This window comes from Labrus mixtus, chromosome 19, assembly GCF_963584025.1.
Source record: "Labrus mixtus chromosome 19, fLabMix1.1, whole genome shotgun sequence".
NCBI lineage: Eukaryota > Metazoa > Chordata > Actinopteri > Labriformes > Labridae > Labrus > Labrus mixtus.
In genome coordinates, this window is record NC_083630.1 from 18,365,350 (window position 1) to 18,385,453 (window position 20,104).

General features: G+C 43.5%; 1 protein-coding gene across 1 annotated transcript in view; it reads right to left on the reverse strand.

The window, feature by feature from the left end:
* fam49bb (family with sequence similarity 49 member Bb) overlaps positions 1 to 20,104 on the reverse strand; it is a 35,971-nt gene that overhangs the window by 13,510 nt on the left and 2,357 nt on the right. The window contains exons 2-4 of the mRNA XM_061064991.1: positions 11,418 to 11,496; positions 1,716 to 1,798; positions 437 to 558 (exon numbers count right to left, since the gene is read on the reverse strand). Coding sequence (XP_060920974.1) covers positions 437 to 558; positions 1,716 to 1,788 — 195 coding nt within the window. The 5' untranslated portion in view covers positions 1,789 to 1,798; positions 11,418 to 11,496. The remainder of the gene's footprint in view (positions 1 to 436; positions 559 to 1,715; positions 1,799 to 11,417; positions 11,497 to 20,104) is intronic.

Genomic DNA, 20,104 nt, shown 5'->3' on the forward strand with positions numbered 1-20,104 from the left:
ACCATCAGAAGTAACTAATCCCATTCATACGCCGCCAACGAAGCAGCGGAAGCAACTTGTGGTTAAGTGTCTTTCCCAAGGACACATCCGACTGTGGCTGCAGGAGCTGGGGATCAAACCCCTAACCTTCAGGTTGAGAGACGACTGACTCTACCACTGAGCCACAGCCGTCCACTATTTACAGGCCAGCACTGAAGACTAGAGAAGAGATGTCAGAATTTAGAGCGATCTGTCATTTTGATTTGCTGACCCAAAGGGTGATATCGCAAAATAGAAACAGGCAATGAGTAAATGATTATTAGATTTTTGAAACATCAGATCCAGTAATAGACAAACTCCTCTTGAGCTAATAAACTCAAAATAAAAGGTTAAACGCTCGCTTTGAGCCAACACAGCGTCCCACTGAGCCGGTCCTGCACAGTTTGAAACAGTGTACCTCTCTGATCTCCTGCCCCGCTCCCTTGTACGCCTGCAGCTCATCCAGGATCCCCTTTGCGTCCTTTAGCACCACATCCACCTGCTCCCACACCTCCCGCTCCGCATCTGTGGGCTGGGCATCTGCAGAGAACAACAACAAACAAAAACAAGGTCAGGAGGGCAGAGACAAATTGGTAATCTAATCCTTATCAAAAACCGGCTTAACGTGCTATCAAAGAACTCGAGGAATTCTATAAAATCCCCTCGTATGATTTGAAGTTTAATAAGCATCTTCTAATTATGTAAATGAAAGCTCATTGAAATAATCTTCCAGCGCTTCCACTTAAGATTGGACACCGCCCACTTTCCTGGCTGAGAGGAGGATAATGGAGCATGATAACAGAACACAAATGACACGGGTTAAGCGCCTTTGCAGATCCGTAACAACTGGATGTGAAAAGATGCTTCTGTTCGGGATTTTATTTTTTTCATAATTATTTTGGTTGAGAGAAAGCAACACGGTGAACCTTCCCCACCACCTGAAGCGAGAACACCTTGCCAAGTGTGATGACTGTAAACTCCTGCTCCCCTGCAGGAGAAACACCTAAAACAGACCTCGTACCATACCGCCAACTACACTGCAGCACTTTACTGGATTTATCCTTCAGTCAGTTATCTTATTTTAAAAAAAATATTTTAAATTAAAATCCCGCTGGAGTTTTAATTTAAAGTGTTTCAGCCTTTTTTTTAAAATGGCAAAATGTAGAGAAACATTCAAGTTAAGACGTGTTACATAAAAGGGTTTTGTTGGAAATATAATTGTGATCTTCTTTCATTTGAAAAAAAAAATCACCTAGAAACAGTGTGAGCTGAACAAGGCTTTGTTTTCTCTGAAGGTATGACTGAGTCTCTGGGTTTGCCAAGTGTGAGAACACTACAGTGCAGGATCAAGCTGAGTTGAGGGGCCTTAGGCTACACAGCAGCTGAACTTCAGTGCTTTATATCTAAAGGGGGGGCTGAGTGAGTGTGTGTGGGGGGGGGGTTCTGCTGCAACTCTGCCCTGATTGATATTCTGAGCACATTCCAGCGTGCAAGAGGCAGGTTGATGGAGAGAGCTGAAGCTCTTTTGGTAAGATTTGGTTCTTTTGCCGCCGGGGAGAGCGTAGTGTGAAAGATAAGTAGAATGGGTGAGGAGACTTAAGAGTTCCAGAGTTGATAATGTTATGGTAAGATATTCATGTGATCGATATCAGGAGAGGGAGCCATGAAGTTTTAAAAAAAAAAAAAAAGACACTCACTTTCAAAATCGAGGAAAAAATTGGGCTCCTGTTCCAGATCTGTGCAAGTCAAAACTTTCAGTAGGTTCCCCATGTTAGGATACCTGTCGAGAAGAAAAAAGGAAAGGCAGAAAATAAATCAATACATGAGAACAAAATGCAGCAGCAATGTGAGCAGGTGGTGACACTCGACTGTACACATGACATCTCGGCACCCTGCCCCTGCTCTGCTTCACTGGCCCAGCGCCCCACATGTTGCCCTCTGCTGAGACCCCCAGCGCTCCCCTTGGACCTCGATGTGTGTGTTTCCTGCACCCAGTCTCTTGACAGGCCAGATGTCAAACCAAAACGTCTCCAAAAATAAAATTCAGTTTGGGTTTTTTTTTTTTTTTCTTGCTTTGTTAAGTTTCTTTCAGCAGTTACTGGCAGTAGTTTGCAAAGTTATCAACATCACAAGCCTCCGCAGAGAAATCCAATATATTCTTATTTCATGCTCTAATCTACACATGATGCCTATAAAAGAACATGTTTTATTACACATGAATCAAAGCAGATTATCAAACAGAAAACATAGTAAAAGTACCTTTTACAAAGTCTGTTAGAGTGAATGTGAGAGGCTTTGACTCGACTCTATCTTCTCTGCAGAATCAGTGTCTGCAGGATGTGTAACGCAGCGTCTCAGTTATAGGAGCTGACACATAACATCAATATTTAAAATGCCTTAAGCACACCCAGCACATGTGGTACAGTAACACAATGTAACATCTACTGCAACAGCTCAGACTACAGAGCATACTCTCTATAATATCATTTTATACTAATGCACTCAATGTGTCCCGTAACACCGGGAAAATGAGAAATCAAGTGCAAACAAAAAGTGATTAAGAAGCTGAATGTGAGAGTTAACTAATCAGCATTCATTCTGATGATTTATTCTTCATTTTGATTTAATTTTATAGTAAATATGTTAGGACTGTCTCGGGGATCAGCCTCTAAATGGTACAGTGGATCCTGGAATAATGATCTGCTAAAATGAAGACACACCTTTATAACGGGGGCAGACTGATATTAGGGAGAGAACAAATCTGACACTGATATATCAGCTAATATGTTTCTTAGCTCTATCTCCAATCTGTAGAGGTTTATTACTTTGTTTACTGGTTTTGTGAGTCATGAAAAGGCATCAGTATTAATTCCAGTCTGTTTTAAAACCAGTTAAAAATTCCTCACAGGAGCTTTTAACAACCATTAATGTCAAAGTGAGAGAGAGTGAACAACAGATGCACCATTTAAACTAGCTTCTTCCAGCTTTACCTCATAACATATGCCAGCCCCTCGCTATTCTTTAGCCCCGCCCTCCCATCCAAATATGATCATCTCTGGCTTCACGAGTGACAGGACATAAATACCAAACTCTCAACTTTAGTGCACAAACTATCCGATCATCTGCACATATACTGTAGATTACTCAACGTTCACCTCAGCTGTGTCTGATAATATGCACAGCTCTGTTCTCATCTCACTCCAGGAACGGGCTGATTTGTCTCCGCTGAAAAGGTCGACAGACATGACAAGTCTGAGATCTGTGGATGTTTGTGGAGAGAAAGTGCTTTATCCCCGTTGACAGATTTAACCCTCTGTGACACGGGGGGGGGGAAGACACACCAGATGAACTCTGGAGTGTTGGTTCAGAACAGTGACATAGCTGCACTTGGGCAGACAGATGTCATTAGAGATGAGTGACAGGTTAAAGGCCGAAGTGACTGAGTGATGACAGGAGAAGTCGTGGCACTGCAGGTAACACTGGGAGACAGGGAGGTGCTGCAGCCGAGCAAAGTACACACTCAGCAGTGAGGAGCAGAGGGTTGGATGGAGTTGTTTTAAAATGCAAGAGATGCAACGAGGAGGGGGGGGGGGGCGCAGTCAATGGGTCGAGGTGGAGTAGGGGTCGTGCGTCTATGAATTCTTACACCTTGAAAAAGGAAGCAGTGGGTCATGTCCTTACGTTCAAAGAGAGAACAAAAGTGATGAATAGGCATATTTTGCACAACTGTTACCAAGTACTCCGTCGACACAGACTATTAATAGTCTACCTGAGAGTCAGAGAAACATGCAACGCCTTTGACATGTAAATGCTTCCATCTCTCAACACACTGAAGAGACTCTGGAAGAACAAAGAGTCGACTTCTGAAGTCATTTATACACAATAATAAAAAGACAGAGAAGTCTCTGTTCTTAGCTCCTTCAATGTGGATATGTTCTGGTTTTCCTCGCCTTCCATTTCCATAAACTAATATCTCAGATTTGTGACAAGACTTTAAGAGATGGCGCCTTTGATATTTTTTTATTTAAGAAAAAAAACTGATGAGCTGAGAGGTGCATTGAAAGAGTATTCGGGAAAAAGAGGATCCTGCAAAATGATTATTTGCAATCCTTGACTTGAATGTGGTCTAGAAATGCAATTAGATGGTGGGTATTGTGCTTTTTCTCCATTTATAACTAAGGCAATTTACTCTACTTTGTCCTCCATTAGCTTGCAAAGGGTCTTTTTCCCCCTTTTAAAAACTGTCCCTCATTCGACCTGGTGACCACCTGCAAAAACCCACCTGCCCTGTCCAGCCTCGTCTCCTTCCCTTCCTCTAATGTGACCTGAATGTCTGACTGTGCCAGCGCCGGCACCTCGCCGACTGTCAGAAAGCACCACCTGATCCAGCCTCAGAAGGGATGAGAACTGTCACTGCCCCTCACCCTGCTGGATGATGTGGGCACTGCCCATCAGCTGCAGGCCTCCTCTGGTCCTCTGCTGCCACCTCTCAGCCACTCGCAGACTGAGCCCGGCTGGCAGAGCTGCCACGACTTGCAGCGCTGCAAACGCGGGCGCTGGCAGCCTAATGGGCCCAGTGCAGCTCCCTTGGGTTGCTTGAAACGAGGTCATTTTAAGGACGGGGATTTGCGTGGCCACATTTCAAAGTCCAGCTGAGGATCTTCAAGTGTACCAGAAAAGATCGGATTTTCTTGCTTTTTACATCATACTAGAAAACTTAAATTCCATCCTAAGAATTATAGAGAAACATTTACTAATTAACCAATCCTAACTTTGGACTTCTTATACAGCAAACCCTGCCTTTAAAGATAAAACAATGTGTGTTTGTGAGAGTAGCTGGCTGCTGACTGATAGCAGAGTGAGAGGATGCAGCGCTGGCTGAGAGTACACACAGACTGTATCATACAGAGACTTTGGAGCTGAAGTCCCCCCTCTCCCTCAGCGGCTGTAGTAGCACCCAGTAGTTCAGGCATGTCCCGGGCAGCGCAGAGAGCCCGACAGCGGCCTTGTTGTTGTTTTGAACCCCCCCACTGAGCCATCGCGTGCTCCCAGCGAGGGAGGGAGGGCTGCTTCTAAGGCCAGGGGCAGAATCTGACAAGCAGGAGCCCGCGCAGCTTTCTCATTGGCTGAGCCGATCTACCCAACAGCTCACTGTATCCATGGAGGCAAAAAAAATTTGGTGCCATTGAAAACATTGCAGCAGCCAATCGGCGGCGAGCTCCGGGTGAGGAGCGAGTACAGTAGTAGTAGGACTTGAAAGCACATGAATATATTAATACAGATGAGGTAATGCGCCAAAAACAGCGGATTAGCCGAGCAGTGAAGTCAACTGGAGATGATGGAGAAATATTTAATTCCACTACTGAGCACTTAGTGATTTAATGTGATTCGATTTTTTTTTTGTGTGTAGCTCAGCAAATTCTTATTTTAAAAAAGATTAAAAAAAATTAGAAGTCAAAATAAATGATCAACTAAAGTAAATTAATATCAAATTCTAATCACAGCTCCATATGATGATTTATTTTGTCACTTTGCTATAAATAGAAATATTTGAAATAAAATGACAACATTTTTGGATTTACTAAAAAAAAAAAAAAAATCCCCATCTTAAATATTTGCAGATGGTGCAGTGAGGTTGAAGCTTATTTTGGTACCGACACCAAAACAGTGCCACGCCCATGCAGCAGCCTGACCTCTGGATGGCACTGCCTTTCACCGTCTCCGCGCTTTTCATCCCCTGCTTTTATTTAAAAAGCGCTCAGAGAAGCAGGGCACCGATGAAACCGAGCACTGCGGCAACGTCCCACAAAAAAAAAAAAAAAAAAAAAAAACACAACAGCTCAGGGGCTGATGGCTGGCTAATGTACGGGAGGGATAGTGCTGACATTCCACTACTCGGGCTGCAGCGTGAGGAGCCACGTGCCCTGCTGCTTTACTATGATAGAAAAAAAAAAACAACGCCCTCCCCTCCCCTCCCCAACGGGGGCGCAGCATCACGTGGGCTCTGCCGTGGAGAGGCTGAGAGCTTGCCTGGGGTGTGGAGGAGGGGGTGTGTGTGTGTGGGGGGGAGGAGGCGGCGGTGTGTGTGTGTGTGTGTGTTTGTGTCTGAGAATATGTGGGTCTAAAGTAGAAAAAAGATCCTTCAATGTCGTCTATACGAGTAGTAAATAAAAAAAAAACATGGATTTGGGTAAGGATGCATGCTGGTATTATTGCGTGCGTGGAAGGGGAGGGATTGCGGAGCGTCACACTGCAGTAAAGGCGGGCAGAGCTCGGCAGCTTTAAACTTGACCTAGATTTCCCGGGTGACACGCCACATCGCATTAGCCCACTCGGTCAGACGTGGACCCGCCGGAGCTCGCTGACACTGGCCCGACTCGACAGGCAGAAAATGGGGGAGCACTTCCCAAATGGGACTGGCATGTGCCCCCTCCCCCCCCTCCCCTCCCCCCCACCCCACCCCCCACTGGACTTCTCCTCACCCCCAGAACACGTCTGCCAACCCTGACAAGCCGACTATATGTGGCTTTTGGGGCACATGGCAATGAGGAGAAAAAACAGGGTGGGTGGGTGGGGGGGGGGTGCTGTTATTGGTTTGTTTACTGGGGGTGAACTCGATTACCTCGTGGCCACGCCTCTGTTTTGTTGCCCCCATGTTAACATCAGATAATGCCCCCCTCACCCAGATTCTGGCAAATCAAAACAAACCTCACAGGGAGAATGAATGATTACAACTGAGGGCGATACTGGAGGTGAAATCAAGTATCAGCTGTCGCATCTTAGTCCTGAAACCTCACATGCGGCTCAATAACCCCCACCCCCAAATAAAGTCTCCTGGAAAAGCCCCCTGCTTCAATTGACCACAGCTGTGATGAAGCCCGTCACCATGAACGGGAATGAACACATGAAACCGGCAGTTTGTCCGGAGGAGCAGATCAGAGGAGGATGAAAGCGGGCGCGCCGCATCCTCGGCTAAGCCCCTTCTCTTTGGACAGCACCTGATGAAAGTTGGAAACCATGGCAACAGGCACGTACACAAGAGTCAGCTAAAACAGTGGATCTGTTGAAACGGAGCTGTGTGAAGAGGCTCTCAGAGCTGCTCTTCAGTCACGCCAATACGACACTTTATAGCATCAAAAAAGACACAGAGGCATGCCGACAGGCTGGGATCATGTTAATATCAGATCAATCCATCTAACTAGACTTCATACCAAACTCCACAGGGGCCTGTGTGATCAGCTCAAGTGAAGATGCTGCTCAATATCAAGGAAAAGCTGGAGATGTTTTATGTGAAATTAGTGTAAAGTGTCCAAAGAGCTCTTAAACCAGTTCATCGTGTTCCTACAGACTCGTTGATTCTCTGAAACATCTGCCTCACCATGAAGGCAAACCTCCTTACCCTGCCCTTGAGAGTCCTCTGACTTCTTCCTCAGATGTGTTAGGAAGTCACAAAAGGGGGGGGCATATTGACTCACTGTCATCCGTCTAAGCAAGCAGCACCTCCCTCGGGGGGGGGGGGGGGGAAGCTACCTCCTAAACTCATGAAAAGTAAAGATCCCCCATTCTTCTACAAAAAAAAAAAAAAACAGCCCCAAACCATCGTTACTCGTCTGACCTTCTGACTATGACTCACTGGCATCACTTGCTGCACCCTTAAAAATCACAATCTGTCCACACTCCTAAACATTTAGGAGCATCACACTTTAGTGAAGTGCGTGTTGGTGTCAAATTAAAAGCCTGATTTTCAAGCAGAAACACACCGAGCATCACTTTTTAAAAAATGTTTATCCTGCACCGTATTACCCTAACAGGATTTTGGGTGGGGCACAGAGGAGGTTTTAGGATGGATGATGAGCACCAGATTGAAGAGCGCCGGTGTTTTTATTCTGTGAGCGAGGAGCGCCATCTGGAGGATGAAATGAACACAGGGAGCAGATGGTTGAGGGAAGACCACTCCCAAACATTTTCCCATTCAGAAATAGTCACTTTTACAGCTGTAGTAGTGACTATTGTCTTTGCAAATAATCACTTGATGCAGAATTTTCACAGAGTAATATAGAATAGATAAATATAGAAAACAATTCTAACTCAGTTGGATAAGATAGATAGATAGATAGAGATGCACAACTCTTGCCTAATGTTAGAGCGCCATCCAGTGTTCACAAGCAGCCACTTTGGAGTTCAAGCGTATTTGTGCGAAACATAATTAAAATGACATTTCTGCAGACTGAACGTAAATGCCACTTTTCATGCACATCTTCCAGAGGGTGAGGCTCTCCAACGTCTGCAGAGGAACGACAGCAGCCGGACACGCTCCCTAAAGGAAACCTGGGCAGGAAGCTACACAGTGTCAGCCCTCCAGAGGCATCAATAATAGATAAAGGGAGGAGAAGCTGGGAGCTTTTAGCTGACATAATAAGCCACTCTACATATTACACCCAATCAGACGTATCGTCTCTGATGACCTGCTCGGCGGGCGGGGTCTGAGCGTCTTTCATCTGCTGAGTCAAGAGAGAAGCTATACGGACAGTGGCAAATTAAAAACTGTTTTTTTTTTAGTGGGGTAGTATGTTTTCTTGAAAGTGGAAAGATTAAACGAGCAGAACACTCAGAATGTAATGCCCGTTAATCTCAACAAATGGGAATCCCAAATTCTACAGCTTCAATGTTACAGATTCACTCACTCATGTTTTCTGTGAGCCATCCCTCATGTAAATAGGAACACACTACCAGGATTTCACCAGCAGGGGGCAGTGTTGGTCCAGATTTAACCATGGCAACAGGAGAGCCAAGAAAAGCTTCACCTCAGGCTACTGTAGCACACCTCCCCTGTGGCTGAGCAAGGCTAATCCATCCTGAATACATTCACACAAAACTCGGCCCGCCGCATTAACTCGTCTCCTTTCTCCATTTATAATGCAACACGTCTACCGCTCCCCTGTACCGCCACAGGCTTGTGAACGTTAGCTAAAATAGCAGGCCATTCAGGGCTATTTCAGTGAATGGATTTGTGTCTTACTAAAGGCAACTACGGCAGCTTGACATTAGCCGACACACACACACACACACACAAACCACAGGTTTCTCGCAGGGATACACTGACTTAGTGATCCTATATCTGAACCACCTGAGGCTTAGCTGTCAAAACGGCGCCGCATTCCAGCACCCCAGCTCAGCCAATCGAATGACGGGTGTGTGTGTCATGGTAACAGTCTCCAAGGAGACATGGAGGAAAATACAATGGGGATGGGCAGACTTGCAAGCAGAGGGGGAAATGATGGGAGGAGGAGTAGGAAGAGGTGAAGAAAGGTAACCTAGGAGAAAAATATAGTTCCTCTTTACCGTGGAGGAAAACACAAGCAGGAAATGAGTGAGAACCTGAATTTGAACTACACTTTGCTAAATTATACAGGCTTAAAAACGACCAAACATGGCAAAGTGACCAAAGAAACAAGTACTTTTACTAGAAATGATGCGTTGTGTGTGGAAGCCGGCAGTTTGTCGTGAGAGCAGACGCCGGGCAGTGACCCTGCGCCCTGTGGTTACATAAACACTACAGGCTCTCAGCGAGACAGCGGCAGGAAGCTGGGAGCACCTGCATTACTCAACTGCTTTTCATGGCCCACAATGCACTTCATTTCCTCAGCCAGTGTTACACATACGCCCACAGCACGGCACATTAACAGCGTAAGAGTCATAGGTGCACCACAGGCAAGCTTATATAATGACGTGTCTGTATCTCTGCAGCAGACTACGACAGCTGAAAAACTGAATCCCTGATCAGTTTCACAGCTCCTGAACTTAAGGTGACGGGTTCTAATCAAGTTCATCTGGGTGAGAGTTCATGTTCCCCTCGCTAAAGGGATTAAATATACAGATTCATTTTCTGCAGAGAGACACTATCTGTGAATCTTAAGTGTGATTATGCAAGTGAATGCATCGGCGCCCCTTCATTATTCTGTCTTCATGAGAGTCACAGAGGGGACAGTTAGATCCAGAGCCAGCTGAGGCACAACATCCACAGAGAGCGAGGTAACGTTCAGAACATTCAAACTTTAAGCCAAAAGTGTCCCAGATACATTTTTATTCCCCTTTTAAAAAAAAAAAAAAAAAAATGTGACCTATCTATTTTTTCGAGCCTGAAAATTGAAGGAGCTGCATTTCCTGCGAGCTATACAAAATGTAAACGGAGGATTTAACACGTCTCAGTTACTCGCTATTTTTACACAGGGGCTGTATGTCTCTTCCTCCTACCTATTCTGAGTCCACATTTACATGGAAATTACCTCGAGTGGAAAGAAAGCAAGAAAACAAACTGAGTCAACTGCCATTTAGAGAAATGCCTCCGTTCAATCAAAGCCCTTCTAGCATACAGCGTGACCCAAATTGCTTTGAAACAAAAGGGGAGAAATCCACACACACCAACAGGCTTTGATGTGGAATACTTTTCATTCAAATGAGGATCAGATATGAATTTGGCCCTTGAATAGATACAAAAAGGACGGGTAAACAAATGGCTGTAGATAAGCAGATGGTAATCTGGAGGAGAGAATGAACGTTCATAGAGTGGAAAAAGAACCAACTGTAAAACTTTGCATTGATAAAAATCAGATTCACATGTTTCCAGGTGTGTTTAAACATAACCAGATCTTTATGTACATTAAAGGAGATATTATTAGCTTTATTATTTTTGTGACCTTTATTATTGTGGAGGCAGCTCGGTGTGTGCAGCACTGAAGTCCATGACACACTTCCCTTTGGGACACTAGCAATGTATCATACTGTAACAAGACTACACCAAGAGATGAACATTGACCAATAAACATTCACAAATTCAACTTGACTTATATATTTACGTTAGTATGTATAGCAATATAAATGACTATTATAGGTGTCAGTTTTTTTGCAATAAATTCTCTCAAACTGATTAATAACTGAATGAAAAGGTCGCTTGATGACCACACTCAAGGTACATGATTCATCTTTGACTTCATTTTTTATTAAAGTCAAACATTTTAGGATGGTTTTGATGCTGATTAGAACTCTGAAGAACAGCTGTCCATGTTGTGTTTTGCCTCTGGTCACTTCCTGTCAGCACATGTGGTCACTTCCTGTCAGCACCTGTGTGTCCGCTCAGACTTAAAGCTGTTTGTTTCCTCCTCTCTATATCTTTGCTTGTGTTGGTCTTACTCTCTGATGTGCGTCGCCTTTGGATAAAAAGTGTCTGCTATATGAATTGTAGAAACAACAATCTTCTTCTTCTTTTACCGTTGTTGCCAAAACATTATTCCACTCACAGAGAAAACACTGTGCGGATCACTCAATAGTTAAAAATAATTAGTTTCAGCCTTAGGTGAATCCTTTGAAAACAACTCTCTCAGGAGTGTCTCGGTTCTTACCAGCAGTGGACTGTCAGGAGCAGGGAGGCCCGGCCTGGCAGGTGGCCCCGGGTCACAGTCCTCCAGCAGAGGTCAGCCTCTGAAACACAGGTAACAAAACACCACACGTGAGTGTCTCATCGAATGGATAAACAAGTTAGTTTCAAAGATTCTTTAATATCTTTCGGACAGATAGAAATAAGCTGTAACACCACTACACAAAATAAAAACTTCTTATCTTAAAATACTAAATGGAATCTCCTGCAGCTTTCAGTTTGAAACACGTGAGAACTTTACTTTCTTTTTGGCATTTTCGATTGAAACAAACCCGTGAGATACCTTCACTGGTGCACACTTCACACATGCTGGTGACGCCTCACCACACATCAGACAGACTTTAAAGTTCCATGTGATAGCACACTTTAAAATCACACAAAACAGGAACATTACCAGAGAGGTTACAGAAAGCCTGTCAAGTGTGCAATAAAAAAAAAGCTGTCCTCATGTCCTATTTTCCTTGTGAAATATGAGCTAATTGCAGATTTTAAAAAAAAAAAGAAGAAAAAACGTGGAACAAAAAGACACACACACAAAAAAACACACCACTTCCTATTGTGCAACACTTCCTCTGATTCACTTCAGGTTTTCTACAATGCTCCCTGCTCCATCCTGTGAAAGCTCTGCAACACAACACACTTCATTCAGTGGAAGCTTCAGATCTCTAAAAACACGCAGAGGCAAGTGATCAATTTGTGATAAAACTGATTTATCCCAAAACACACGTTAAGTTTCTGCGGTGAATAAGATGCAAGACGCAACACAGAGTCTATCAAAGCCACAAGTTTGTTTCACTAGCCCCGGCTGAAAGTACGAGCTCAGTAGACTGTGACACCATTAGGACCACGGCACTTCTCTCTCTGCCAGCCTGCATACAAATGCACGGAAATAGTGGCTGCGTTGGTCATGCATGAATGTGATCTGACTTCAAACCTTGAAACTTCAAAAACCCACAAACGGATAAGAGCGTCTGCAGCGAGATGGTCTGAGAAACAAACAAGAAAAAAGAAGAAGCACCCTGGGTGAAATAGGAAAAGCAAACAATGAGTGTAACAATCCTTCATTCTGACAGCGGATTCCTTCATGAGGACACAGCACGGCTGGCTCGTAACCCAATAGGGCTGACATGTCACAGGGGGCAGTGTGGGGGACATCTGTGGCAGAGCATCATTGGAGTCAGCTGTGCATCATGCCTACAGCTGGGGGCCACGCCATACGGCCAAATCATCCCTTGAATGAGCACAAGAGGTTACAGGGGTGACAGTCAGACCTAGAGTATGTGGAGCAGTACTTCACTAAACTATGGACTCTGTATGCTCCTCTCTGTATGAAATTACCTCGCCACATTTTACCTACAGGAAGCTCGTTGTTCTTCTCAATTTAAAAAAAAGCTATTGCATTTAGCTAACATTAGCATGCTAATAGGCTCACAATGATAGTGTGATTATACTCTTTTTTTTTTTTTTTTAGCAGGAATAATGTATAACATGCTTACTATCCTGCTAAAGGTTAGGAAACGTGCAGATGAGGCTGAATCATAAACCTAAACATTGTTAGTTCTGGTTCTGGAGACCATGAACGTCTGCACCAAGTGTTACACCAGTTTATCCGATAGTTGTCAGCCTGCTGGTGGCGCTAGAGAAAAGGAAGTGGATTTTTAAAGTCAATAGGTTTCATCCTCTGGGGGGTATACATGGCAGCACCAATTTTTACATCAATCCATTTGATGATTGTTGAGATATTTCAGTCCTGAGCCAAAGTAGTGGACCACCAAACAAACCGACTACTAGCAGGTTAAAGGACGGAAAAAGGCTCGGATTAGTAACTACTAGCACACTAAGTCTGAGGCTATTTGATAAACAACTTGAATAATGTTGCGAATACTTCCAGTCCAAATAGTTTGACGTTGAATTATTAACAAGACTTTTGCAAACAACAGTCATCACTGCTGTTCTATTCAAAGCCCTGTTATGCTAGTTTACGGCTTACGCAGGACCAAAGTCTACAGTCATTCATCTCAGTGCTACTGTGGGGGGAAAAGACCCACATGATGAGATCATTCAGAAGTGGCAGTGAGTGTGTGTGTGTGTGTGTGTGAGTGAGTGTGTGTGTGTTGCCCTCAAGCAACCATTTAATCAATTGGAAAAACTACAGTCCACTTAATCAGTGTCACTGTGGGGGTTTAGTGTTTTGTGTTAAACAGTTACCAAAGAGGCGTCACATGAGGAGCTCCTTATCCTGACAAAAACTTGAATGAAGTCATTAAAAAAAAAAACAGTCACGCCATGGGAAGAGATGAGTAATGGCAGCAAGTTAGGGTTTAACAATCGTGAGAGTCAAAAGTCTGAAACGACAAATACTCCTCGCCTTTTCAAACACATGTTTTCTAGTTTTGATTTGTTACTTTAAACGAACAGAAGCCACACAGCAGAAGTAGACTCACTCATACACATCGACATCTAAGAGGGAAACATGCTGTTCACAGTGCCATGGACACGTTACATCTTCAGCAACAGCATTAAGTCAGCATTTTGTTTTGTTTGAGTTGACTCCACCACATGACGGGGTCAATACATGTGGGCCAACATGTGTGGGCCAGCTGTAAACAGTGTGTGTGCTGAATGTGACTGTAGAGCCAGAGAGCTGATCAATGAGATCCATAAGGGGAGCACGTCACCTTGTCACACACATACATCACATTATATACCCCTAACAGGCAGTTTATCAAACTAACTTTATGAATACACCCTTATCCAATCAACCAGGGACTTATCTCCATCATTTAGTTGTTAAAAAGAGATTGTAAAGTCTGAATTTAATTAATCTGAGGCCCATAGAGAGTCGTCACAATACCAGGATTTTTAACTTTGATACGATTAATAAAAGTCTAAATCCTTTTAGGATACCGTGGCAACAAAAACAGAAGTCTTATTCACCTAATATTGGGAAAGTTATTGCTTAAAGTATTTAATAATTACAAGGAAACTCTTTCACACCGTCTGGATTGCACACATACATTGGCAATGTTTTTTGTAGTGAAATGTTGCCAAGAAAACCCCGTACAGATGACGGGCGTACAGGTCACATGGAGAGGAACTCCTCAAAGTGAATCGTCGAAACTGACTGTGTGTTGAGGACTCATTGATCTGTGCAGGATTCAGAATGTGTACAGCATGTCAGGTAGTTAAGATCCACCGTGAAACCAGCAGTCTGACACATACAGCAACAGTACGGCAGCTTTACGTAGCAGTTCCAGCTTCCTTATGCAGCGGTCTTTAACCTCCTGTGTTTCCATGGCAACAATAAACATGTCGTGTATGAGAGTGGGCGTACAAAAACCAATTCATCATTATCAATTTCTCAGAAATCTATTGCGGCGAGCGCAAAACCGACGCCAAACAGCCAGTACAACCCTCCTCACTCCTCGTTATCCCACAAAATGATCCCACATTTTTTAAATATGATGCACCATGACAACCGTATTTTACAGAGGACTTTACACTGAGTAGTAGCCCACTGATTTAAAGTGGAACTTGCCTACGTCGGAACCATCTCAGCTGGCAGATATCCTGAAATGTTAGATGTGCATAAACTTCTATTACGTTCAAACCATGCTACGTCTGAATTGACACATATCTGGTGCAATCCAGAAGTTTTTACTTTTTGACACTATTAATCATTCAAATACAGAGAGTGCATCGTTTTAAACCACTTGGTATTGAAAAGTATTGGACAGTCTTGACTCGCTCTTGTGCAGTAGGTGAAGTGTTTTTCCAAGATTAACAATCCATCCTGAGTAGGTTAGTGATTTTTATTTTTTTGCAATTTTGATTGATACTTAAAGAACCCTTCTGTGAACTTCTACAATTCTACAATTCACTTAGCAGACGCTTTTATCCAAAGCGACGTACATCAGAGAGTAAGAACAACACAAGCAAGGATCTAGAAAAAAGAGAACAATGTCAGTAAGAGCAAACGATCAGCTTTGAGTCTGATTGGACACACAGGTGCTGACAGGAAGTGACCAGAGGCAAAGCACAACATTGAGGGCAGTTCTTGAGAGCTCTAATCAGTATAGAAACCATCTTATAAGTCATCGTTATCAAACAAAAACCATCATCACAACCATCATCATCATCAATAATATGGAGACCATCATCATTAAGTTAGTAGGAATTCATGAAAGAGCTGGGTCTTTAGCTTTTTCTTAAAGGTGCAGAGGGACTCTGCAGATCGAATGGAGTTTGGAAGTTCATTCCACCAACGACCCACTACCAATATCTACTCAAAGCAAGTTTCGATTCACCCACCTAGCTGACAAGAACTTAGTGGTAGAGCTACTAGAAAAGTCAGTAGAGTTTATCCATGAGTGTATTATGTCAATAGTTATTTAAGTATTCATATAAAGTGTTTTTGTAATAGTTGAAGTTGTGAACTGTACCTTTAAGACGGACTGTGTTGCTAAGTTACCAGTGGAGCGACATCACAAGATGTTTTATCTTTGAAGTTAGTTTGAGCGGAGCTTCTGTCGTGCCTGTAACCGAGCTCCTACTTTCCTTTTGCCGTTCAACCTTAACAGTAACCTGAGGGTTTGTGTGGACACGATTTTGCATGTATGACAACACAGTAGCCGTACAACCAGGCTTTGTAAGGTTGATGTATAGTTTGTCATGAACAACGGGCATTGTGGGAAACCCAGACTCGTGTGGTTGAGGACTTTCGGCTAACGTAATGTCACCAACGCTCTCCAGACAACGTTAACCGAAAGAGTCACCGACCAAAACTACTCCAGTTTGTAATATATCAACAATCCAGAATCTATGGAGCAACTACTAGCTATAAAAAGAATGACACCCAGATCATGCAGTATGCAAATAAGGAGAGAGAACGTCTTACTTTAAGTGGAGGAGATGCAAATGAGCTGCTGATTACGTGGCCTTGGTGTTTCAAAACTCAAGAACATTAGAGTGATGAAACGAATGCACAGGCAGGCAGTCAGGGTAAAAAAGTAGGACGGTATATTTAGAGGTTGGAGACATTAGAGGAGGCAGCAGGATTGATGCGGGGGCAGCACGGAAACTGTTCCATGCAAAATCTGAATTACCACCAGCATGCTGATCTGCCATCTGTGGCGACTCCCCCTGCTCCATGTGTCCACTGACATGTGGGCGCCCACAAGAGGATCTCGAGTCCGCCTAGTTTAACATACTGTAATAAAATGATTGCTGCCCCCTCATTCAGGCGGGAAGGATCATTTTTACTAATATTTTTGTAATGGAGAAAGACAAATGTCTTATAGTGGCTGTAAAGTATATTTCTTTAATACCACAGCGTTGGAGATTTCTACTGTGCGTCTTCTTTAGATTTTCTCAAATCTGAGCCCAGTGGGGTTTTCTGTGCATGTCTGAAAGGTGTGGGGGCAGGGTCACACAACGTGACAGCTTTTTCTCTTTAGAATAGACCTTGTTATTTATAACCTTGTGTGGAGAGATTCAATGCAAAGTCCACTACGTTCTTTTCTCCACATTTTCTCTGAGGATGCCGCTGCACACATAGACTGCCTGCAGGAGGAAGGGGGGGGGGGGGGGTTGGGGGGGTTGGGGGGGAGAGAGATATGCGATGGCTCCCTTTTCTCATTATGTGCACGCTCAGGTCTTCAGATAAGCCAACATCACAGGACGGATGTGAGAAAGTTGAGAGGAATGCTCGAGTCTACCGGCACAGCCTGAGCTGCGGATCAAAAAAAAAAAAAAACTGGCACACGTTCTGACTCACACACATCAGAGACACACATCAAGAGTACACTACCAGCTGCCCCTAAAGGCTAACAGCACAAACCATCGAAATGAGGAGGACCTAATGAACAGTTGGCTTGTGTTAATCAACAAACTGTTCAATAAAAAAGAGCAGACAGCAGAAGAGAGGCTTCAAATCCTGCTACTTTAAAGTGATTTGTAGAATCAGCATATCGTGATATCTTCTCTCTTTGAGGTCAGCCATGTTGAGAAAAAGGCCTGCTCAGAAGGGGGGGGGGGGGGCATAGTCAGCCTTTCCTCCTGAGTGACTCAAGTATGTCATCATTGGAACCATGATCTGCTCATGGACAAGAGCAGGCATGCAACAGCGTGTGTACTCAGCATGCAAACGAGATTAGCACGAAGTCCATGCAAACTCGTATTTCTCAATCCATCATCGAGTGATAAAGTTACACTACTATGAAGCTTTTGTAGTCGTAGGTTAAGTATCTAAACTGTATCCATCACAACAATAGGAGAAAGTGTTGCTGAAGTCACCGGCTCTGTAGGATTAAGCCGTGTCATGATAATGGTGTTAGAGCAGAATGCTGAGCAGGCCGAATCACTTAGAGGAAGTTAATCCAAATAACTGAACAAACAGCAGCAAGCTATGGAGAGGGATCAATACAGCTCTGCATAAAGCCAAGACAGCAGCACCTGACCTGCTGCCTGCAGCATGAATCATAAATAATAAACTGTATCAACAATACTGCATTCAAGTCCTCAAAGCGTTTTCCCAGTTATCCCTCTGACTTGTGTTTTCACAAGCTTCGATTTGTCACGTCGAAACAACATCCACACTACAGACGTGTTTTACATTACTGAGCAGATCTAATACATGTCACTTTACTTATTTATCAAGATTTATTTGTGGGCTTTTTATGTTTTTATTCAGAGTGGATAGAGTAGAAATCAGAGAGCGAGAGCGAGACTAACCACTAGGCCACCGGTGCCCCGTCCTCAGACTTCCAAGTAGATGTTATGACTAGAGCCCAACCGATTAATCAGCCAGCCGATAATATTGGCCGATATTAGCATTTCAAGTGACTATCGGTATCTGCTCATTTTATCGCAGGTATGCGCTGCGATGTTTCTAAATGTATTCACGTTTACTGTATGTGCAGTAACGTTCCAGTTGAGGGGCCATCTTGTCTACGTTACATTGCGTATATGTTAAGTGTTTGAAACCCGGATTTGAGGGATCAATGCAAATACATGTGCATGTCTATATCTATAACTATCTTTCTCTACAGATCAAACATTGATCTTAGAACGATATAAGCCAACATGTCGGATTTTTTTCTCCTCCTAAAATCGATATCGGCCCCAAACATCCTATATCGGTCGAAGTTATGACTTTATGGGTCATTTTTAGAAACTTTTCCAATTATTCTGATACAACATGAATGAAAGTTGTAAGCACACGGTGACTGCACTGTACATTTTTTTTTAAGTAAATCAAGTTTTGGAGAAGACTCTGTGTTGGAGAGGTGTTGGTTGCTGTTGCTCTCTAAAGCTTCTTTGGATTGGATGAGATACCACAAGAGAACATAAAGAGTTAATGTCCTCCCACCAGATAAAACCACAAACACAACCAAACTTCAACCAGTGCTTACGGAGCTTTAATGGGTAAATCAGACATTTTTATTTCAGTAGGTATGTTTCTGTTTTAAGGTAAAGGTCTCATGAAGCTGATATTAAAAAGTCACTGTGGTGATGTTATCTGTCCTTCCTTCACTTTACAACAATAGCAGATGAGACGCGTGGTATGACTGGAGTGAACCTCATACCGAGAATAACTGCAGAAACCCAACCTGGGACCAGCCGCTCTGTGACACTGGGTGTGTTTAAGGGGCAAGGCCTCCAGACCCCTTATGACTTATGACATACCAGACAAGTCAAACATGTAGGAATCTGTGTTTTTCTATATTCATGTGATAACACATCTCCTGGATTGTTAAATGTAGCTGTATGAGTCTGCAGCTCTGCCCAAAAGGTCCTCGAAGGACTCCTGGAAAAATGATGAATAATTAAAATAACTACCACTACACTCACTCTGCCGCTGCATGTGTTATCAGCCGATCTGCAGTGTCTACAGTTGTCTGAACCAGACAATACATTTGCTGGAGATGGTGTGTGGTCAGTAGACTTTTCAAGAAGTAGGGTAGGACTGAAAGAGAAACTCAAGTTTGAATTTTAGGCCTTTAGATTAGAACAGCAAAGAGACTATTTTGTTCATATCCTTAACTTATCTGTGCCTGTTGTTATCGCTCCCATGATGCAAACTAAGGTGGTCAACCTTTTCTATACGTCCATACTTTTTGAAATCCTGCATTTTAAAACGATACAATATCTGTTGTTTCGATGATGGATTGACAGCTTTAAAAGGACTATGGATCTTCAGCTATATATATATATATATATATATAGATATAGAGAGAGAGGGAGAGAGAGAGAGAGAGCACGGTCTAAATAGCACAAAATCATTGGCAACAGTTTTGTACAAAAATAGTGCTGATGTATTTGTGTAATCTAGGGAGCACTCAAACTCAAACTAGGCAGTCCATACCGCACGTTTGACCCCAGAAGTCCAGTTCAATAGACCAGCGTGTGAGTGGTTGGTCCCTCTTAAGCACGGTTCACATCCTGGTCCCTGGCACAGTTTGGAGAAGCACGGTACAGTTCATGCACGAGCACAAACACGGTTACACAACGTGGACATGAAGTATGAGCACCGCCTCCGTTATCAAAGACATCCCCGAGCATTAAGGCTGTTTCCAAAATGACTCAACATAAGCCACATCAATAAATAGCCTGATTCTGGGTTTTTTTTCTGATGTGCGGACGAGGACTCCA